At 57.6% G+C, this 17,891-nt stretch overlaps 1 protein-coding gene across 8 annotated transcripts; it reads left to right on the top strand.

The window, feature by feature from the left end:
* Positions 1-3,607: 3,607 nt before the first annotated feature.
* Positions 3,608-17,829, top strand: LRRC61 (leucine rich repeat containing 61). Of its 8 annotated transcripts, XR_015244124.1 has the most exons (6): positions 3,610-4,348; positions 6,440-6,610; positions 6,993-7,152; positions 9,178-12,815; positions 12,943-12,995; positions 16,259-16,423. XR_015244124.1 is itself a non-coding variant. In XM_086687169.1 (4 exons), exon 4 carries the CDS (start codon positions 9,212-9,214, stop codon positions 12,443-12,445), a length of 3,234 nt encoding a protein of 1,077 aa, XP_086543295.1. In that variant the 5' UTR covers positions 3,610-4,348; positions 6,440-6,610; positions 6,993-7,152; positions 9,178-9,211; the 3' UTR covers positions 12,446-13,841. The 8 variants fall into 8 exon arrangements, 5 of the variants coding, with proteins under 5 accessions (XP_086543313.1, XP_086543295.1, XP_086543320.1 ...); XR_015244122.1 differs by having other exon boundaries at positions 9,178-12,995; XM_086687169.1 differs by lacking the exon at positions 16,259-16,423 and having other exon boundaries at positions 9,178-13,841.
* Positions 17,830-17,891: the final 62 nt, after the last annotated feature.

Here is a 17,891-nt window from a genome sequence, read left to right as displayed (position 1 = left end):
GCAGTTTCCCTTCCCTGGCATCAGACTGCGGCCGCTCCTCCAGACTCTCTCAGGATGTGTGTGTGTCCCTCTGTTCAGGTGCAGTCCTGGGGAGCATCCCGCGCTCTCCAGGCCACCTCCAAACAGAGCAGCTTGGGGCTGGCAGCCCCTTCCCCAGCACGGTCCTTCCCTCCGCTCCCTTCCTTTCTGCCTGCATGGCCATCCAGGGAGAAGGGAGAGCAGCTGAGAGCATGGGTGCATGACTCCCAGGATCTGATGCCCACCCACTGGGTGAGGGTTGCATTCCTATCAAAGCTTTCACCCCCGCACCCACGGCAGAAACTGCAAGATGAACAGGTCTTGTCAAAGATAAGCATGGCTGGACATGAGTTAAAGCAGTGAGAAGCAGGTTTTATTCTGTAACTACTGATAGTAAGGGAAATCTGAGCTCCCTCTTATCTGTGCCGAGGTGACAGGCAGTTTAAAGGGAGAGTGAGGGCTCAAGTAAGTCAGGAAAGTGAGAAATCACAAAGGGTTGGTTAGTGTAAGTGCCACTAGGCCACCTGTGTCTCTCACAGAGACTGGGACCCGATCCTTCCTGATTTCATTTCAGAAGACTGGGGTTCAGGTCCTGGAGGGAGACATCACTGGATTGCAGGAGGTATGTATATATCTTTCAAAGGGACAGAGGAAGGATTCACGACTGCAAGCGTTTTTAGTAAATGCTGTAAGAAAGGACAGAGGGCAGAGGGTCAGAGGTCTGTGGTCAGGTTTTGGCTGGAAATGACCGTAAATTCTTCTGACAGAGGTTTTTCAGAGAAGAACCCAACAGGGCTATGTTGCCCCGGGTATCCAGCCTTAGGCTGTCTGAAGCCACACGCGGTTGGTTGAGTCTCTTTGTGCAGGGTTTGAACTGAAACGTGCCGAGAGTTGTTTTGTAGTTCGTTTCAAACATCTGCCATCTGCCACGTGGGGGCTCATCAGTGAATGTCTCCTCAGACACACACTCGGAGAACTTACATGAAGCAAAAGATTCCTAAAGATGGGAAGTGGCAGAGAGTAGGAAACCCCTGCACCATACCTAGTGGCAGAGTAGGAAGGGAAACAGCCTTGGAGACCACCCTGGGACTGGACGAACCCCAAGAGAAGAAACACCAAAGGCAGCCAAGGTAAGCTAAGCTGCACACACACAGGGTGGCCAGCAGAGGGCAGTGCTCTCACGAAGGCGCTAAACCTCCTGAGACCGGTTTACGCCACCCCTGGGGATGCCTTGCACACGTTAGAGGTTGTGGCCTTAGAGCACCGCTGTTAGTGGGGAGCAGGGACAACCCTCCAGAGGATAACATAGCCTGAGTGGAATGTCCTTCAAGGATACGTAACCACAACCACGGCTAATGTTCATTGAGCAGTTGCTAGGAGCCAGGCACTATCAAAACCAAAGGGCAAAGAGCTAAGGAAACTTGCTAGCTTGACGCTGCTCTGATGCCAGCCTTCCAAAAATCTTGTGTGTCTTCTTACTGCCTCCACATCCCCGAGAGATCTGGCATATTCCAGTGTGTACAAGAGACACCCATCAGCCCAGATTCTGAACAAGGAAGAGAAGATACAGACCTGTACTCTAATGCAGGCCACAGGGGTTACCTCTTATTCTAGACCCTAGAGTAAGCCTTTTGATGAATTTTAGTTGCTTTGAACAGAAATCGGATAGTTGATAGCAATGGGAATGTGAGCAGAGGTGAAATCGAGTAGGGGTGGTTATAACCTCCAGGTCTGTGTGCTGGAAGTGACCTTTGTGTATAAACCTTGGGGCTTCCAGGAACAAAGTCAGTTGACAGACACCACAGCTTTGCTTTTAAAACCAGGAAAGTGAGGGCAAATGACCAAAGTCTAGGCTAACTCAGACCACTTTCTGTGTTAACCTGCAGAAGAATCGCTCATAACAAAAAAAAAAACCCCACAGAATGCTAGGACCAAGCCAGCACTAACATCATCAACTAATTGATGTTAGTTGAGTGAAAGTTACTTAATCTTTATGATCTTCGTTTTACTGCTCAGTCGGTATAATAATAATAGTGCCTGCCTCAGAGAGATTGGGAATATGAGCCAAGAGAATGGGTTAAAGTGCCTGGCTCACCAGTAAGTGGAAGCTATTAATCACACTATTTTTATATATGTTAGTTCCTTGCCACTCTATTCTGCCAGGACCTCAGCTTCCTTTTCCTTTTTTTTTTTGTTCCCATCACAGACACTATGCTGATCCACTGTGAGCATTTTGAATCGAGGACCAAGAAAGATACCTGGGGCCTGTTTATGTATCTGTATTTCTTTTTTATTTTTTTAAAGTTTATTTTTGAGAAAAAGAGAGTGTGCGCGTGTGCAAGCGGGTAAGGGGGTTAAGGGGCAGAGAAAGAGAGGGAGATACAGAATCCAAAGCAGACTCCAGGCTCTGAATTGTCAGCACAGACCCCGATGTGGGGCTCGAACTCACAAACCGTGAGATCATGAACTGAGCCAAAGTCTGACACTTACCCGACTGAGTCACCCAGGTGCCCCCTTATTTTATTGTTTAAAAGTTTATTTATTTTAGAGAGAGAGAGTGCGTGCATGTGTGTGCAAGTGGAACAGGAATAGAGAGAGAAGGAGACAAGATCAGAAGTGGGCTCCAAGCTGACAGCAGAAAGTATGATGCAGGCTCCAACTCACAAACCCTGAGATCATGACCCAAACTGAAGCCAAACGCTTAACAGACTGAGCCACCCAGGCGCCTCTATGCATCTGCATTTCTGCTTCCTGTCAAATGTCCATGATATAACTTACAAATGCAGTGTCCTCTCAATGAAAACACTAAAGATGGGGGGGGGGGGGATACTAGAGTAGATATGCTTATTCTAAAGTTCTCAGGAAAAAATAAACGGAGAAATAACCAGGAAATTACTGGAAAAGAGTATTGAGGATACTCCCAGATATTTGAAAGTATGACAGAGTCACGATGTGCAAAGCTACAGAAATGAAAACAATGGTGCTGGCACATGGACTGAGAGAATCAAGTAACATTAAAAATGACTTGATGGGGCACCTAGGTGGCTCAGTGGGTTAAGCATCTGACTATAGATTTTGACCCAGGTCATGAGCTCATCATTGATGAGCTCCAGCCTCGAATCAGGCTCCTCTGTGACAGTGCAGAGCCTGCTTAGGAATCCTCTCTCTCTTCTCTCTGCCCCTCCCTGGCTTGTGCGCACTTATGCTCTCTCTCTCCCCCTTAAATTTAAAAATAACACTTTAAAAAGTTACTCGATAAATTGTAAAGATGTGTACTCTTGTTGCAGAGGTCCTAGTTTTAGCCCAAACAGGAGGACTGGACCAGCCTGGAGTCGATTTGCTGGGGGCCAGGGGAGGGACGCTATGAGGGTAAAAACCGAGACCACCCCTGGCAAGATGAATAGGAACGACTGCCCAAGGCTAGGTAGTGACCCCAGCCTAGGCCCTTTCATCAATCTGACCCTAGGGCTGCCAAGAAGCTCAAGGCAGCCTGTGAGACAAGAATTGGGCACTTTCGTGGAAGAACACTGAATTCTCTGCCCAACCCAAGGGCCGCAGCCTCCGTGGCCCCTGAACGGCTGTTTGCGGAGGTGGTAGCGCGTCCCAGGAGACATGGGCGAAGCCTTCGCGGCACCGCCAAGCGGTGGGAAACCGTCCCGGGAGACACCCCGGGAGGGCTTCCCGAAATGCCGCGCGAGCCTTCAAGGCTGGAAGAGACCCCGACAACATGTCCATTACAATGGCTGCGGTTCCGTCTGCCTGCGCGCGGGTCGCACTCGGGCATCTTCCCCGGGCGCAGGGAGCCCGGGTCGGAAAGGGCCTTGGACATCAGCTAGGGAGGAAGACTAGGCCACCGCTGTCTCTTCGCGCGTGTGACTGCTTTCTCGAGGCCACGCAGCTGAAGCAGCGGTATTAAACTAGTGCTAGGGTTTCCCAGCCACGGTGAAAAGAACGCGCGACTTCGGGCGGAGCGGACCCCGCAATCCTAGGGCTTCCGGCCGCGGCCGCCCGCGCCTGCGCACTGGGGGGCGCGGGCCGCCAGCTGGAGGAGCGTACCATCCGCAGGCAGGGGTGGGCGCGCGTCGCTCCCGGAAGTAGCCCCTGCGCGTGCCGGAAGTCGAGCCCCCTACCCCGGCTCCTTTGGGCCTTTGGTGTCTTCCGGGGCTCCCGCCGCGGCTGGGGGTGAGGCGCGGTGGCCGGTGGGGCGGTGGGCTCGTCGCTGCCGACTGCTGCGGGGCTGTCGGCTGCGGCGGGAGCGGCGCCCGGCTTCGTAGCTTCGCGGGCCTGGTCTCAGCGGGCGGCCAGGCCCCTCCCGGACCCCAGGCCCTAGGTAAACCGGGGAGGGGGCGTTACGGTTTCGCTTCACCGACGCGGACGCCGGGGCTGGAGGGTGGGGCGCCTTGCCCAGACCCTCCCGGCGCGTCAGAAGGCCCCGGGGTCTCCCTCCCTGGCTAGCAGCCCCCTCCCAGTGCCCGGCGCCGAAAGCACGCCCGGTGAGGCTGTCTGTATTGGACAGCGGGTCGTGTCCAGTCTCGCTCTGTGCCAGGGACTGCCCTTAAACAGGCTTCTACATGTTTTAGCTCACGGAACAAGCCTGTGAGGTGGGGGCTGTTATCCCTTTTGTATAGGTGAAAAAACCGAGGCACCCTAGTGCGGGATCATAGGTAGCTGTTGAGTGGGTAGCAGCCAGGATTTCAGCCCACGTATCCTGGCTCCAGACCTCATGCTCTTCAGTCCGTTATGGAAGGCAGCCTCGCAGAACACAGCAACGGGTTCTCCTGGTGTGTAATTTAAAACAGATCTCATCTTTTGTCACTTTGGCATAATGTGAAATCCAACGACACGCCATTATTCTTTAAAACGTCTCGCTTAGGGTTTGCTGGAAGCCAAATTTTCGCGCGTGGTCAAACTCCAAAATGTATAGTACCTTGCTCTACTCTTTTCCTTCCTCCCATTCTTTTTCTCCCCACCTTTCTGTCTTCCTGCAAGTGAGTGGGTGGAGGGTGGGGGATGAGGAACCCAGGACTTGAGGGCCCAGCAAGTGCCTTGAAATGTCCTGGGGTCTGGGATGGATAGACAGCGCAGGAGCTAAGACAGGAGGGGGCTGGTCGGTGGGATTGGGCAGTAAAAACAGAGAGAAAGGTGTGGCATAGTTATGGGATACCCTGGGCAGGCTGAGCTCTGCACAAGGCTCTGGGGTGAGGCAGACACAGAGAAATAGGGAAGTGGTTCCTTGTCTTCTGGGCATGCACATGGGGAAAGGGCTGCTGAGTGCAGTTAGAAGAGAGCCCCCTGATCCATGCAGGCTGCACAGATGTAGGAGACATGCAAGAGACACCTGCCATCTCAGTCTCAGCCAGCAGGTTGCTGCCTCTGGAGACCTATGGCTTCCCCTTGGGAATCTGTAGGCTCCTTGTCATAAACTGCCTCAGTTCCTTCCCCCACCTGCACTCAGGGGCTTGCCTGGCACCGCAGCCATCCGTCTTTCTTTGCCCTCAGAGAAAATAGATTCTTTCTCGTCTCTAAAGATAAACCTGCTCACCGCCTGTGTCCTGCATCCCTTTCCCAGAGAAAGTTCCTGCCATCACTTCTTTCCTGTATATGTATATTCTTTTCTCTCTTCCCACTGCGCCCTTTCTCTGTTTGGAGATGAAGTCAAGCCTTTTATCTCCAAAGCCTGGCCCTTCTTTCCCCACCCCACCTCTGACATGGCAGGCACCTGTGTCCCCCAGTTCTCACTGCACAGCCATGTCTCCGTCTTCGTCCTCTGCAGTGACCTTGACTCTGCCTGGCCTACCTGGAGAGTCTTCTCTTGGCTTTCCTAACTTGGCTTTAGTTTCTTCTGTGTCTGTCTTTGCCTGTCAGTCATTTTGGAAGTCCCCTCCCCTTCTGGCCTCTCTACAGTGTCCGCGTTGCCTGGACAGCCGCCCGCCACTCTCTTCTCCCTCCGGCCCTTTCCTTAGTTTCTGTGGAGGCTTTCACACGGATCTGTACCTTTAGCTCAGACCTTACCTCGTATCTGTCACATGTATTTCTAAAGATTTGTTGCAGAACAACCGCGAATCAGTATATCCAAAAGTGACCTGCATTAGTCAATGGGATCACTAGGGAGTCCCCCTCTGTCCCCCAGTTCTCTTCCACATGTGCCTCCGGAAGAGCTGTCCAAACTGTCCCCGCAGCCCCAGTCCCTCTGCCACTACCTGCCCGGCCCTCCTCGCCCCCCGTGTGCCGTGCCTGCCTCACATGGCCTCGCTGCAGTGCTCGTGATGCTGCTCAGTGGGTAGCCTGAGGGCCTCTGCGTTGTAGCTGTCCTCAAATGTGCGTTTGTCATCTCTCAGGAGAAATGTCACAAGTAACTTCTCACCGATAACCAAAGTACTGGAGTTTTTGAATGGTTTTCCTTTCAAATTTTGCATCTTAGATTCATTTCGATTCAAGTTGGTCCTCCCAGTGTCAGCCTCGTTGTCGTCCTTGTGTGCTTTGGTGGCTTAAGAGAAGGCAGTGTGTTACATCGGCGACTGCACCTGCGCAAGGTCCCAGCTATACTCAGGGAGTCCGTCAGGAGTTAAGGATCCTGAAGCAGTAGCTGAAGGTAAGTGACCCCTCGCAGGATGGAGTCCAAAGTCCAGTGTCACAGAATCCGTTTATCTGTAGGTCAGGCCGAGGCCCGGCCTTCACAGCGCGGACACCGCTTGCCGTGGTCTGGTGCCATGAGCCCATTTCCAGGTTGTCTTCTTGTCCTAAGCCTCGGGTGCCAGCCGGGTGCTTCCTCTCCTGTATTTGTGTCTTCAGGGCACGGGGCTGGCCTACGGCAGGTATCCGATGAATTCTTGTTAAGTGGTCCAATGGATCGACCAAAAAAGATGTACTGACGGGACAAGGCACATTGGAGAACAGAACGGGACTGGTGTGAGCCAGGCACAGTCCTAACACACCGGTTTTTTCCTTTTCTCGGCCATCACTGGTGAGCGCAGGTCTGACTCGGGCCAGGTTTCAGTTGCTCGCTCTGAGCTGTCAGTGGTGGTAAAGCCTACAGGCCGCTTCCGGAGGCCTGCTGCCGGCCCTGGTCGTCCGCTCTGCCATCACGCCCCCACTCTGGATTTCCAGTTCTACAGCCATGAAATAAGAGCTGAGGTAAGCCCAGTCCGGTTCTGATGTCCCAGAGCACTTCTCCTGGGCCCCGGGATGGTGTCTTACAGTTCGCGGCACCTTCGTCCAGCCTGTCCACGGTGCCTCTCCCGTGGGGGGGGGTCACACATTCGGTGTGGCAGCAGCTGGGTTCTTGGGCAGTGGGCCTGGGGTGATGCCTCTCATCCTTCTGAGGTTTTCCCCGCTGGGAGGGGCTCAGCATCACGTCGCTCACCCTCTTATATGGTCAGAATCTTCCCGGAGCCGCCTTAGTGGTCTTGTCACCTACAAAGGCAGTCCTGCTCTCCCTGGTGATTCTGTTTTTCTTTTTCTCTGTTTCCCCCTCCCCCCCCGCCCCCCACGTACATGTGCACGAGAGGGGTGGGGGAGAGGGTGGGCACTGGTGGGGGGGAAGGGGGCAAAGGGAGAGAGAGAGAATCTTAAGCAAGCTCCACTCCCAGTGTGGAGCCTGCCTGGTGATTCTTTTTAATGTTTAACATCACTCAGTGTCAGAACGTACTGGTTTTAAATCTTCCTGTTTAATCCGTATCTCATTTTGGCGTGATGAGACTTGAACTCCACTTGCTTTCTGATGTGTGTGGTGAGCTGTTAGGTCACCTTCTGCGAGTCTGTCCTTGTCTAGAGAGATGCATTCTTGCGCTGGGCTTTTTCTTTCTTTCCTTCCCTTTCCACGTACTTCTCTTCTGACTTCTCTGTGTCTCTTTTCTGGTGTGTCTGGATCTGACTGTGACCCGATCTCTAGGAGAGCGAACGAGGAGAAGGGAGGTAAAGGTCGTGCCTGGGCTTGAGCATCTGGGTAGACACTGTCCCGTTTACGAGTGAGGTGACTATAGGAAGACAGGTGAGCGGGAGCTGGAGAGAGCCATCTGAGCCGGAGAGAGGCTCGCCGTGTCAGTGTGTAAACGTAACCCCAGTTGGGGAGGGTATGTGAACTGAGAATCGAGATCTGGGTGCGAACCCTGGGAAACAGCAGGAAGAAACAGGTGGAGGAAGAGGGACCAGAACTGAGATTGCAGGGGAGGTGCAGGTGGAAGTGTGGTATCCCAGGGCCACGGAAAGGTGGCGTTCCAGACAGAGGACGTGGGCCGGCCCCCACGGGTTGCAAAGAGGTCCATTGGAGGCGGTGCCGAGGGGGACGCTGGTGGCCTTGGCAAGAAGGGTGTTGACGAGCGGTGGGGGCCAGATCCAGAGCATAGAGTCTCTCCAGGACAGAGAGAGGGGAGTGACAGGACACTGGGGGGCACGCGTCACTGGCATCAGGGGCTACCCTGTTCTGTGCTGCTGTCCTGTGTTCCTGACGCAGGCTGATTTCTAGAGAAGGAATTTCAGAAGATCTAAGCAAGGCCTCTGGCGGCCTCACCGCCCAGTACCCAGCATCATGACCTGTTTCTGATGCCCTGCCAGGTGACGGGCACAGCCTGGGTGCCCGGGGTGCAGAGACATGGGCTCCACGCCTCCTGGCCTGAGCTGACGGCACCTGGCGCCTGCACCTCCGCCAGGGAGACCTGCCTGACTTCTTGGCCAGGTCGGTCCCCTCCTTGGGGACTCACAGCTGCAAGTGGCGCCCCTCTGTTCCTGCACCTCCCTGTTGTGCGGGTCAGTCTCTTCTGTCTCTCCAGCCAAGCTGGAGGCCACGTGCATGCAGGGACCTTGCCGATCTTCTCCGTTATCCACAACAAGGCAGAATCGCCAAGTGCCTGCTGGGTGTTCAATAAACATCGAAAGGAAAAAGAGAACCTCAGTTAGTTTGGCAAAGATGGATGTAGAAACTGCTAACGTACAGAGGGCCCGGGGGATTCTGGTTGAGGGCTGTTCCATTCAGTCTGGAGGAGTGAATGTCAGCCTTCACCAAGGAGGTTGCGGTCTTGAGAGTTTTGTCCCGGGGCTGATTTCCTAGGCTCTCCCTACGCCTCTGTCCTCTGCTCGGTTTTCTCCCCTCTGGCCTTCCCCGCAGAGTCCCCACGGTTGAGTAGGGGAGCTGAGAGCCGTTCTTTTCATCTTGCTTTGCAGCCTGGGCCCATCTCATTTCCCCAAGTTCCCAAGCATGTTGGAAGTGGAAAAAATCGGGAAGCCCCCCAAGAGACATACACCTTCAGGATCAGTGGGGCAGGGGCCGTCTGTGTGTGCTGCCTCCTCCGTGACCAGACCCAGGAGCCCAGCTGCTTCCTTGGCTTCTCCTAGCTCCAAGTTTAAAACCAGAGCTACCAATACCTCTCACGGACTCGGCTGGGGTGCGGGGGGGCGCCTGCCGGAGACCGAGGTCAAACTTGAGTTTGTAGACATAGGAGAGAGGGCTGTCAGTGGCCACAGCAAGATCGGACTGTCTGCCTCCCCGAAGGGGAGTGGTGAGACGGATCTGCCCCTACGGAGGAAGAGACCTCACCCCCTCCCCAGTTCCTCGTTGGTCCCTTCACCTGGCGGAGTTTTCCTGGAGGAGCAGGAGGAAGGCACCCTGGGCCTACTTGTCCACAGTGAGACGAGCGAAGCCTGCTCCCTGGGGAGGCCCGGTCTGCACCCAGCTGCCTCCCGTGAAAAGTGCCAGGCCAGCCCTGGGCGGAGGAAGCCAAAGGGCGACTCTGGCCTCTACAGCCTCAAGTCTGTGCTTGGGCAGGAGCCCCCTGGGCAGCCCGAGAAAAAGGTGTCCAAACAGAAGGCACGAGGGCAGAGGGAGGAGGGGGAGCCGACAGGAAAGAAGTCGAGGGCCCCAGCGCTCAGCTCTGGCCAGTCCCCCTCTCCCCCAGCGCTACACCAGGCAGCCGGGGCGGACAGGCCAGAGGTGGGCCAGCCTGGTGAGAGTGAGAAGGCAAGACGAGCTGACCTCCTCATCGCCCATCTGGCCAGAGAGCTGCGACGCCTCAAGAAATGGAAGAAGAGGCACTTGCTTGCGGCTGTCGGGGACAAGCCACCCTGCCTGAAGAAGCTGGTCAGAACTCTAAAAGCGGAGACCAAGGGCTGGGCTTTTCCCGGGCATTCCCCCGGCCCCGCGGACACCGCGGGTCACAAGGCCGTGTCAGACATCGGACGGTTCTTTACCATTGACTGCAAGGACGTCTGCCACGTCACCTGCACTCTGTGTCATGCCAGCATCAGACTGGGCAAATTTAAGGGGCATTTCCAAACCTCAGGCCTGGTCCGTCACTTGGTGAGTAAGCACGGACTAGAGAGAGACAGAAGGCCAGCCGCAGCCAGCCCGGGGGAGAAGAAGGGCGGGGCTGAGGAGAGAAAGCACAAGGGCCTGCCCGCAAGTCCTGCTGGCCTTGCCCCTGAGGGGCTGCCGTCACCAGGACGCTGCACGGATGCCTCCCCTCTGGTGGACGGTGGCAGGCAGCTGGTGGCGGGCAGGCCTGAGCAGCTGTCACTGGCTCCGCCTCTCTTGCCTCCTTCCTGTAGAGATGACCCTGCCGCCTCCCCGCCGGCAGTCGGGGTGGGCCGGGGTGGCACCCATGCCCCCGGCCAGCCCCGAGCACAGGCCTGGACCCGCAGCATCGCGGAGTTGCTCTGCAGCCTGGCTTTGCCGCTGTCCTTTGTGTCATCGCTGCCTTTCAGAAGGTTTATGGCCCAGGTCGACCCTTGCTACCACGTGCCGCCTCCCGCCTTCTTCTGCGGGAGAGCCTTGCCTCTGCTCCGTGAGGCGATCGAGGAGCAGGTGTGTCGGGAGATGCAGTGGGCCAAGGGCAGCTGTGTCCACCTCACCGTGTCCACCGCTGCCCAGGACACGGTTGTGGACTACGTGGCTATCACCGCCCACTGGGGAGCCGTACAGCCGGGCAGTCGGCGGGTGGCGTCCGGGAGCCTGAGAAAGCAGGCCGTGCTGTGGGTTCGGGGCCTGCCCCAGGAGAGCTCTCCGGAGGAGAGGCAGGGGGAGCTGCGGGAGCAGCTGGGCCTGTGGCTCAGCCGCAGCTCCCTGCAGCCAGGCTTCCTGGTGTCGGGCGGCTGCCTCAGCCTAGAGCAGGCAGTGAGGACAGAGGGCTACACCCACCTCCCCTGCTTTGCCCACTGCCTCGACTCCCTGGTGAGGAACTTCCTGCGTCACCATCAGAGCGTCCAGCTCATCCTGGGTACAGTGCGGGCCATCTGCAGCCATTTCCAGGGCTCTGCGGAGGCCCGGCGGCTCCTCGGCCAGCTGCAGCAGCAGCGTGGCCTCCCGGCCCAGCAGCCCTTCTGGGAGCTCTCGGACCACTGGGTGTCCGCCTACTGCTTGCTGGAGTGGCTGGTGAGGCAGCAGTGGCCCTTGCAAGAGTATGAGAGGCGACACCAGCTGGGCAAGGCTGGGACGGCCCTGTCGACTACGTTTTGGAGCCTGACGGACAGTCTGGTCACGCTCCTGCAGCCCTTCTGGGTGGCGGTCCGGGAGGCGAGTGCCGCGCGGGCTTCTTTAAGCCAGGTGCTGCCCCAGCTACGCTACCTGCATATCTTCCTGGAGCAGGTTAACCGGCACTTCGAGGAGCAGGGCGGCGGGGAGGTGGGGGCAGCCGTCCGGCTGGCCAAGGGCTTGGCCCTGCAGCTCTCCACAGACGGCCAGCTCAACGAGCTCTTCCACCGTAAGGAGTTTGTGCTGGCGACTCTCCTGGACCCCCGCTTCAAGGGGAAGATCGAGTCCATCCTGCCCGCGGGGGCCGACATTGACCACTGGAAGCAGGTTCTCGTGTACAAGGTGAAGGAGATCATGGTGTCTGACTACTCCTTGCCTCCCTCACCCTCCCTGCACAGCCCCAAGGCGAGGCGTGCGGGCCCTACCCCGAGCGGCCGAGTCACCAGGAGCCTCGGGGCTGAGGGGAAGGGCCAGAAGGTGCCTGTGCGGGGGGGCGGCGGCTCGGGGTCTCTGCTGCTGGACCAGAGGGAGAAGAGCTTGCTGGAGCAGCTGGAAAGCGTGGGGCTGCTGGCGTCCAAGAGAAGCGGAGCGTCGCTCTCCACCGAGAGCCACTTGGCCAGTGTCATCGTCAAGAAGTACCTGCGTGAGAATGAGACAGTTGGCGCCCAGGAGGACCCGCTGGTTTACTGGGAGAAGAGGCAGGAGGTCTGGCCAGCTCTGGCGAGACTGGCCACTGTCTACCTGTCCTGTCCCCCGACGGGGGCCTTCTCTGGAAGCGTCTGTGCCTCCCTGGACAGCCCTGCCCTTGCAGAGCATAGCGCCCCTCTCCCAGTGGGGACCATGGAACATCTCCTCTTCTTGAAGAGCAACCTGGAGAATTTCCCCGACTACCCTGCCCCTGCCCTCATCTTCCCCAGTGGAGACCCGGCCGACGGGGAGCAGAACAGTGAGGCCGACCTCGTCTGACGCCCTGAAAGTCTGCCTGTGGGAAGTGTGTCCAGCATCAGAGGGGAGGGCAGGATGCTGCACCCTAGGGCATTAGACAGAGGTGGCCAGAGTCCTCCCTCCACCTGTTTGGAGGGAATAGGGACAGGTTCTCGATTCTTGACACATTGCCCTTTTTTTCTTCCCCAGGGTGATGTCATTTCCCATTCATATATTGCTTAATTTGTCTCTAGCGGTTTGTGCATAGAAAAGGTGAACTCTGTCCAAAAGTGACTGTAAGTTGTTTCACACACCTCTGTGGGTGGCACAGGGACCCTGCTGAACACCTGCCATGTGCAGGATCGCCACCATGACAGAGACTCACCCGGTCTCGGATGGCAGTCATGCTGTGGTAAAGAACCCTGAACTCCACTGGGGATGGGAGGCGATGGGCCGGAGGAAGGGTCTCCGGGCTCACTGGAGCAGCCATGGGACTGTCCACTTGTGCGCTGTGTTAACCGTTTCCCCCTTGGCTGTAGCTGTGTCCTGCCTTGGCTGGCTCTTGGGCACCATTTGCCAGCCCACTTGCCAGGTAGGTAAACTGAGACTCAGCAGTGGCGATTCGGAACGAGGGAAGGTGGCCTCCTGCAGGAGAGACGAGTGTCCTCTGTGCCTTAGTCATGGTCCCATCCGTGTGACCAAATCCTGTCTGCAGACACATGTTGGACCAGGATAGGAGGACTCGGATTCTGGATGTTCAGGGGTGAGCATTGCAGGGGGTTGGCGTGGATGAGCCAATTCCCTCAGCAGGGCCCACCCGCTCCAAGCTGCCACCTGTGTGTCAGCTGGGTTTGCACAGCGGGTGGGAGGGCGCTCGGTCGGTCGGGCCCAGACCTGCCTGCTTGAGGCGTGCGGATTTCAGGGAGCATGGGACCGGGGGCAGAGCAGAGGTCTGTGCACTGGAGAGTCAGGGATTCACCTTGGTGACTATGCAGTACTATCACCGGTGGGGGCGTGGGGTGGTGAGCTGGAGGGCCACATGTCTCCTCCCAGGCAGGACTTGGGGGCACCGAAGTCCCGATTCCCAGTTAATGTGCTCTTTGCTCCTCTGTTTCCTTTCCTGCAAAAAGCGTTCTTCCCAGCTGTAATGTGGGGAGCACGTACAATTCCTCCCTTCCTCCTACCACCTCCCCTACCCGGTCCTCCCGTCCTTTCCCTCCACAGCAGCCATCTCCGTCTAGACGGTCATCGAGCCAGTTCTCCAGGGCAGGGCTCCCTAACCGTCGTGGTCAGTCTGTGGGCTTGCCCCTTCCCGGGGGCCTCATCTCTGAGTCTGGTGGGCGTTGGAACAGTGTCCGTCACTGGGTCCTTGCACGCCTCCCTCTGGCTGCTCGTCAGTGCCCTCCACTCAGCCTCATAAATGTTGGTGTTCTTTCGACGTCGGCCCGTGACTGCTCCCTTTCTCTGTGCGCCAGGGGCTCCTGACCACATTCACCCCCAAAATAGCGTGTGGTTGGGAAGCTGTGCGTAATCCTGGACAGAGGCCTGCAGATACTTAAAGAGGTCTGTGTCCTCCAGAAGCCTGGCCCGTGAGCCACACATTCTCCCTGGGCACCTCTGCGGATGACGCTTGAGTCCCTTTAGCCTAGAGCTTCGACTGCCTCCTAGGCCCGATGCACATGGTCACCTCCAGCTGGATGTCTTCTTGCCCCCTCCCTCAGGCTGTCCCATGTGCCCCACATGTCGGGGAAGGGAGCCCCTGCATCCAGTGACGTGGCTAGACCCTTGGAAGCTGTTCTACACGCTTCAGTGCTCGCTGCCTTCCGTGAAGCCCTGTCTCTCCAGTGCTTTTATGACAGGTTCTAGTGTCTGGTGACCCTCTCGCACCCCTCACCCCCATGGGTGACAGTTTTTTTTTTTTTTTTTAATTTTTTTTTCAACGTTTTTTATTTATTTTTGGGACAGAGAGAGACAGAGCATGAACGGGGGAGGGGCAGAGAGAGAGGGAGACACAGAATCAGAAACAGGCTCCAGGCTCTGAGCCATCAGCCCAGAGCCTGACGCGGGGCTCGAACTCACGGACCACGAGATTGTGACCTGGCTGAAGTCGGACGCTTAACCGACTGCGCCACCCAGGCGCCCCTGGGTGACAGTTTTAAGTGGGTGCAAAGTTGACCGCGTCTCACTTACAAGCCCCAGCAGACCCCTTTTGAATACAGTGAACCAGACCTCTTAGTGGATGCCTGGAATCGCTTTTGGAAAGAAATGAAGTGGAAATGAAGGGGTGTTGCGGACTGGAAGGAGCTAGGTAAAGCCGTGGGGGAGGCGGATCAGATCTGTTAGCAGCCTCCCCAGCTCCCTGGTGGGGGTGTGGGAGGAATTCTGGGCCCGGTTTCCTTGGAGAGGGAACTAAAAAACTGCATTGATTGTGTAAACACAGACTTGGGACTGGTCAACACCCTGGAACCCAGGTTTTATAAACAGGAGTGAATGGTCCCATGGTTCCTTGCAGGCATCACCCTGCCTGGCCCAGGCCCGGCTAGAGTCTGCAGGGTTGGGAAGCTGCCACTTGGAGCAGAGGTCCCTTCTTGTTTTCTCTCTGCTCAAACCTTGACCCCTCTGTGGCCGGCATTGCCGATGTCCCCCCGCCCAGGCCTCCTCCCTCCTGCGCGTGGTCTTGCACTGGCGCCTAGGCTCATGCTGGCCCATGGCCATTGGTAACTGGAAAGGCCCTCCTTCCCCTGCCTTCCCGGAACCCAGGTGCTACCCCGGTCCTTCCGTCCAGGATGGCTTCTTTGCCTGGCCTTCCCCCACTTGCATTCTTAGGAAATGATGTCATGTTTGCAGGTAGGACCATTCTGTCTGGCACATAGGGATTGATGCCCTTCCGTCGATGCCGGAGTAAAGAGCTAGTTTGGCGGGCTAGGGTGGAGAGCAATGGCATCAGGACCGGCAGTGCTGCACCTGCTCCCGGGGCCGTCACCGTCCCTTCCTTCCCTTGACCTCAGGCTCCTCATTGGACTGAGAGCTGAGCCTTCAGGCCCCACAGCTGCAACCAGAGGTTACACGTTGGCCTATGCAATCTGGAGACCATTCTGAATGCATTGCTAATGTTTTAAAAAAAACATCGGGTCAGTTAAAAATATTTTTAAAAGGGTGGGGGAGTGCCTGGGTTGCTCGGCCGGTTGCATCCGACTTGGGCTCAGGTCATGACCTCGTGGTTCGTGAGTTCCAGCCCCACATCAGGCTCACTGCTGTCAGCCTGTCAGGCCAGAGCCCGCTTTGGATCTTCTGTCCCCGACTCTCTGCCCCTCCTCCACTTGGATTCTTTCTCAAAAAATGAATAAACGTTAAAAAATTAAAAAATAAAATAAAAATAAAACATTGAGTCAAGAACATTTTTGAGAGAACGAAGCAAGGCCTATCGTGCTGTCTTGTGTCTGCATATGGAAGGAAACAAAACAGATTGTTGGTGGTGGTGACCTATAATCTATTCAAAAACTAAAATAGTTAAAAAGGAACACCTCAGAATTCATAAAGATAGATCATAAAGAGCGGTTGCCAAAAAAGGAAAATTTAGAGATTTTGCCTCCCGGTGCAGATACGGAAAAGGGGAAGAACCTGAATTCCGTCCGCTATGGCCGTAACTGCTCGAGCCTCGTCAGGGCCCCCCGCTTAGGTGGGGGCCTGCGCCTGGCCCGCCTCCCTCAGGGGGGCTCTGTGGCCTCAGGTCTTGCTGGGCCAGCTCGCTTTCTGCCTCAGTGGCAGAGGCTGGGCGGTACTTGGTGCCGTCAACGGCTGCGGACTCAGGACGCTCAGGAGAGGCCTGCTCACTGTTTGCTTGTCTCTCCTCAGGAGCCTCCGGCCCTTGAGCAGCGGTGCTGGAAACAGGCCTCCGGCCCTGGCCCAGGCGGACTCGAGGGTGCCTTTTTCTGGGCACGCGGTCAGCTGACCCCTCCCGGCACCCACGTCCCTGTGACAGGACCAGGGCCCGGGCCGCCTGGACGGACCGCGTCTGATGGAGCCCCAGGCTGAGAAGCCAGGAGAGGCGGACGGGGCGCGCGTCACACCGCAGCTGCTCAAGTCGCGCTCGGGTGAGTTCGCCCTGGAGTCCATCCTGCTGTTGAAGCTTCGGGGTCTGGGGCTGGTGGACCTGGGCTGCCTGGGGGAGTGCCTGGCTCTCGAGTGGCTGGACCTGTCCGGCAACGCGCTCACCCAGCTGGGCCCGCTGGCCTCCTTGCGCCGGCTGGTGGTGCTCAATGTCTCCGACAACCGGCTGACGGGGCTGGAGCCGTTGGCCGCCTGCGAGAACCTGCAGAGTCTCAATGCCGCGGGCAACCTGCTGGCCACCCCTGGGCAGCTGCAGTGTCTGGCCGGCCTGCGGGGCCTCGAGTGCCTGCGGCTCCGGGACCCCTTGGCCCGACTCGGCAACCCGCTGTGCGCCAGCCCCTCCTACTCTACGCTGGTCCGAGAGCTGCTGCCCGGCCTGAAGGTCATCGATGGCGAGCGCGTGACCGGGCGTGGCAGTGAGTTCTACCAGCTGTGCCGGGACCTGGACAGTTCCTTGCGCCCCGGCTCCAGCCCGGGCCCGAGAGCCGCTGAGGCGCAGCCCTGGGTAGAGCCAGGGTACTGGGAGTCGTGGCCCCCCCGGAGCAGCTCCATCCTGGAGGAGGCGTGCCGGCAGTTCCGGGACACGCTGCGGGAGTGCCACGAGCTGGACCGCCAGGCCGGCGACAGCCTGGCCCGGGCCGAGCAGGCGCTCGGCCCTGCGGGCGCCGCCTCGTCCTTTGTGTTTTGAATATGCCCGTGGCCCGTGACAGCTGGGCATGGGACCCTAGGGTTGGCACGCTGCGGCCCGGCTGCCCATGTCTCCTCTCCTGCCTTGGTACGCGTCTGTGCGCTTTAATCACGCTGGCCACCGGGCCGCAAGTTGGGCTCTTTGTTTACCTGTGTTCCTAAGAGCAGCCCCTCCCTCCTACCCCCACCTCAAGGAAGATCCCATACTGTCCCTCCACGCACTTCAAGGACACACCACCTCCGCGGCCTCTAGCATGGGTGAGGACCCTCCTCGAGCGGCTGGCAGCGTGAGGCTGTCTGCCACCTGCGCTGTGCGGCTGGGGAGGAGGCTGCGTGCTGAGCCGCGTCCTCGGCCGCTGCCACCGTGGCTGCGCGGGTCTGAGACTTAAGGGAAGAAAGGCGCTTTTCCCTAAGGCTAAAGGTAAGAAAGGCAGGGCGCGCGTGTCTGCTGTCCCGGCCAGTCCTGGGGAGAGGACGCGGCAGAACACCGAAGCTGGCGTCCTCCACCCTGCAAAGCTGCCTGTTCAGAGGACCCTCTGCTGTGGTCCCCCCTGTCCCGTGGGACCCTGGAGCCTTCGCTGCCCATCCTCACCCTCACTGATCCCTATTAAATCTTTCTGTTGGCGGAAGCATCGCTGCCTGTCATTCGTGCGTGAGCTTCGTTTTCCCCAGCACGGACGGGAAGTCTCCT

This window comes from Puma concolor, chromosome A2 (genome assembly GCF_028749965.1).
Source record: "Puma concolor isolate L17-30 chromosome A2, mPumCon1.1.hap2, whole genome shotgun sequence".
Classification (NCBI taxonomy): Eukaryota; Metazoa; Chordata; class Mammalia; order Carnivora; family Felidae; genus Puma; species Puma concolor.
This window is presented reverse-complemented; position numbering and strand designations above follow the sequence as displayed.

What these genes read in the sequence shown, in the direction of transcription:
- LRRC61 (XM_086687187.1), top strand. Translation starts at nt 9,212, where the DNA reads ATGTTGGAAGTGGAAAAAATCGGGAAGCCCCCCAAGAGACATACACCT.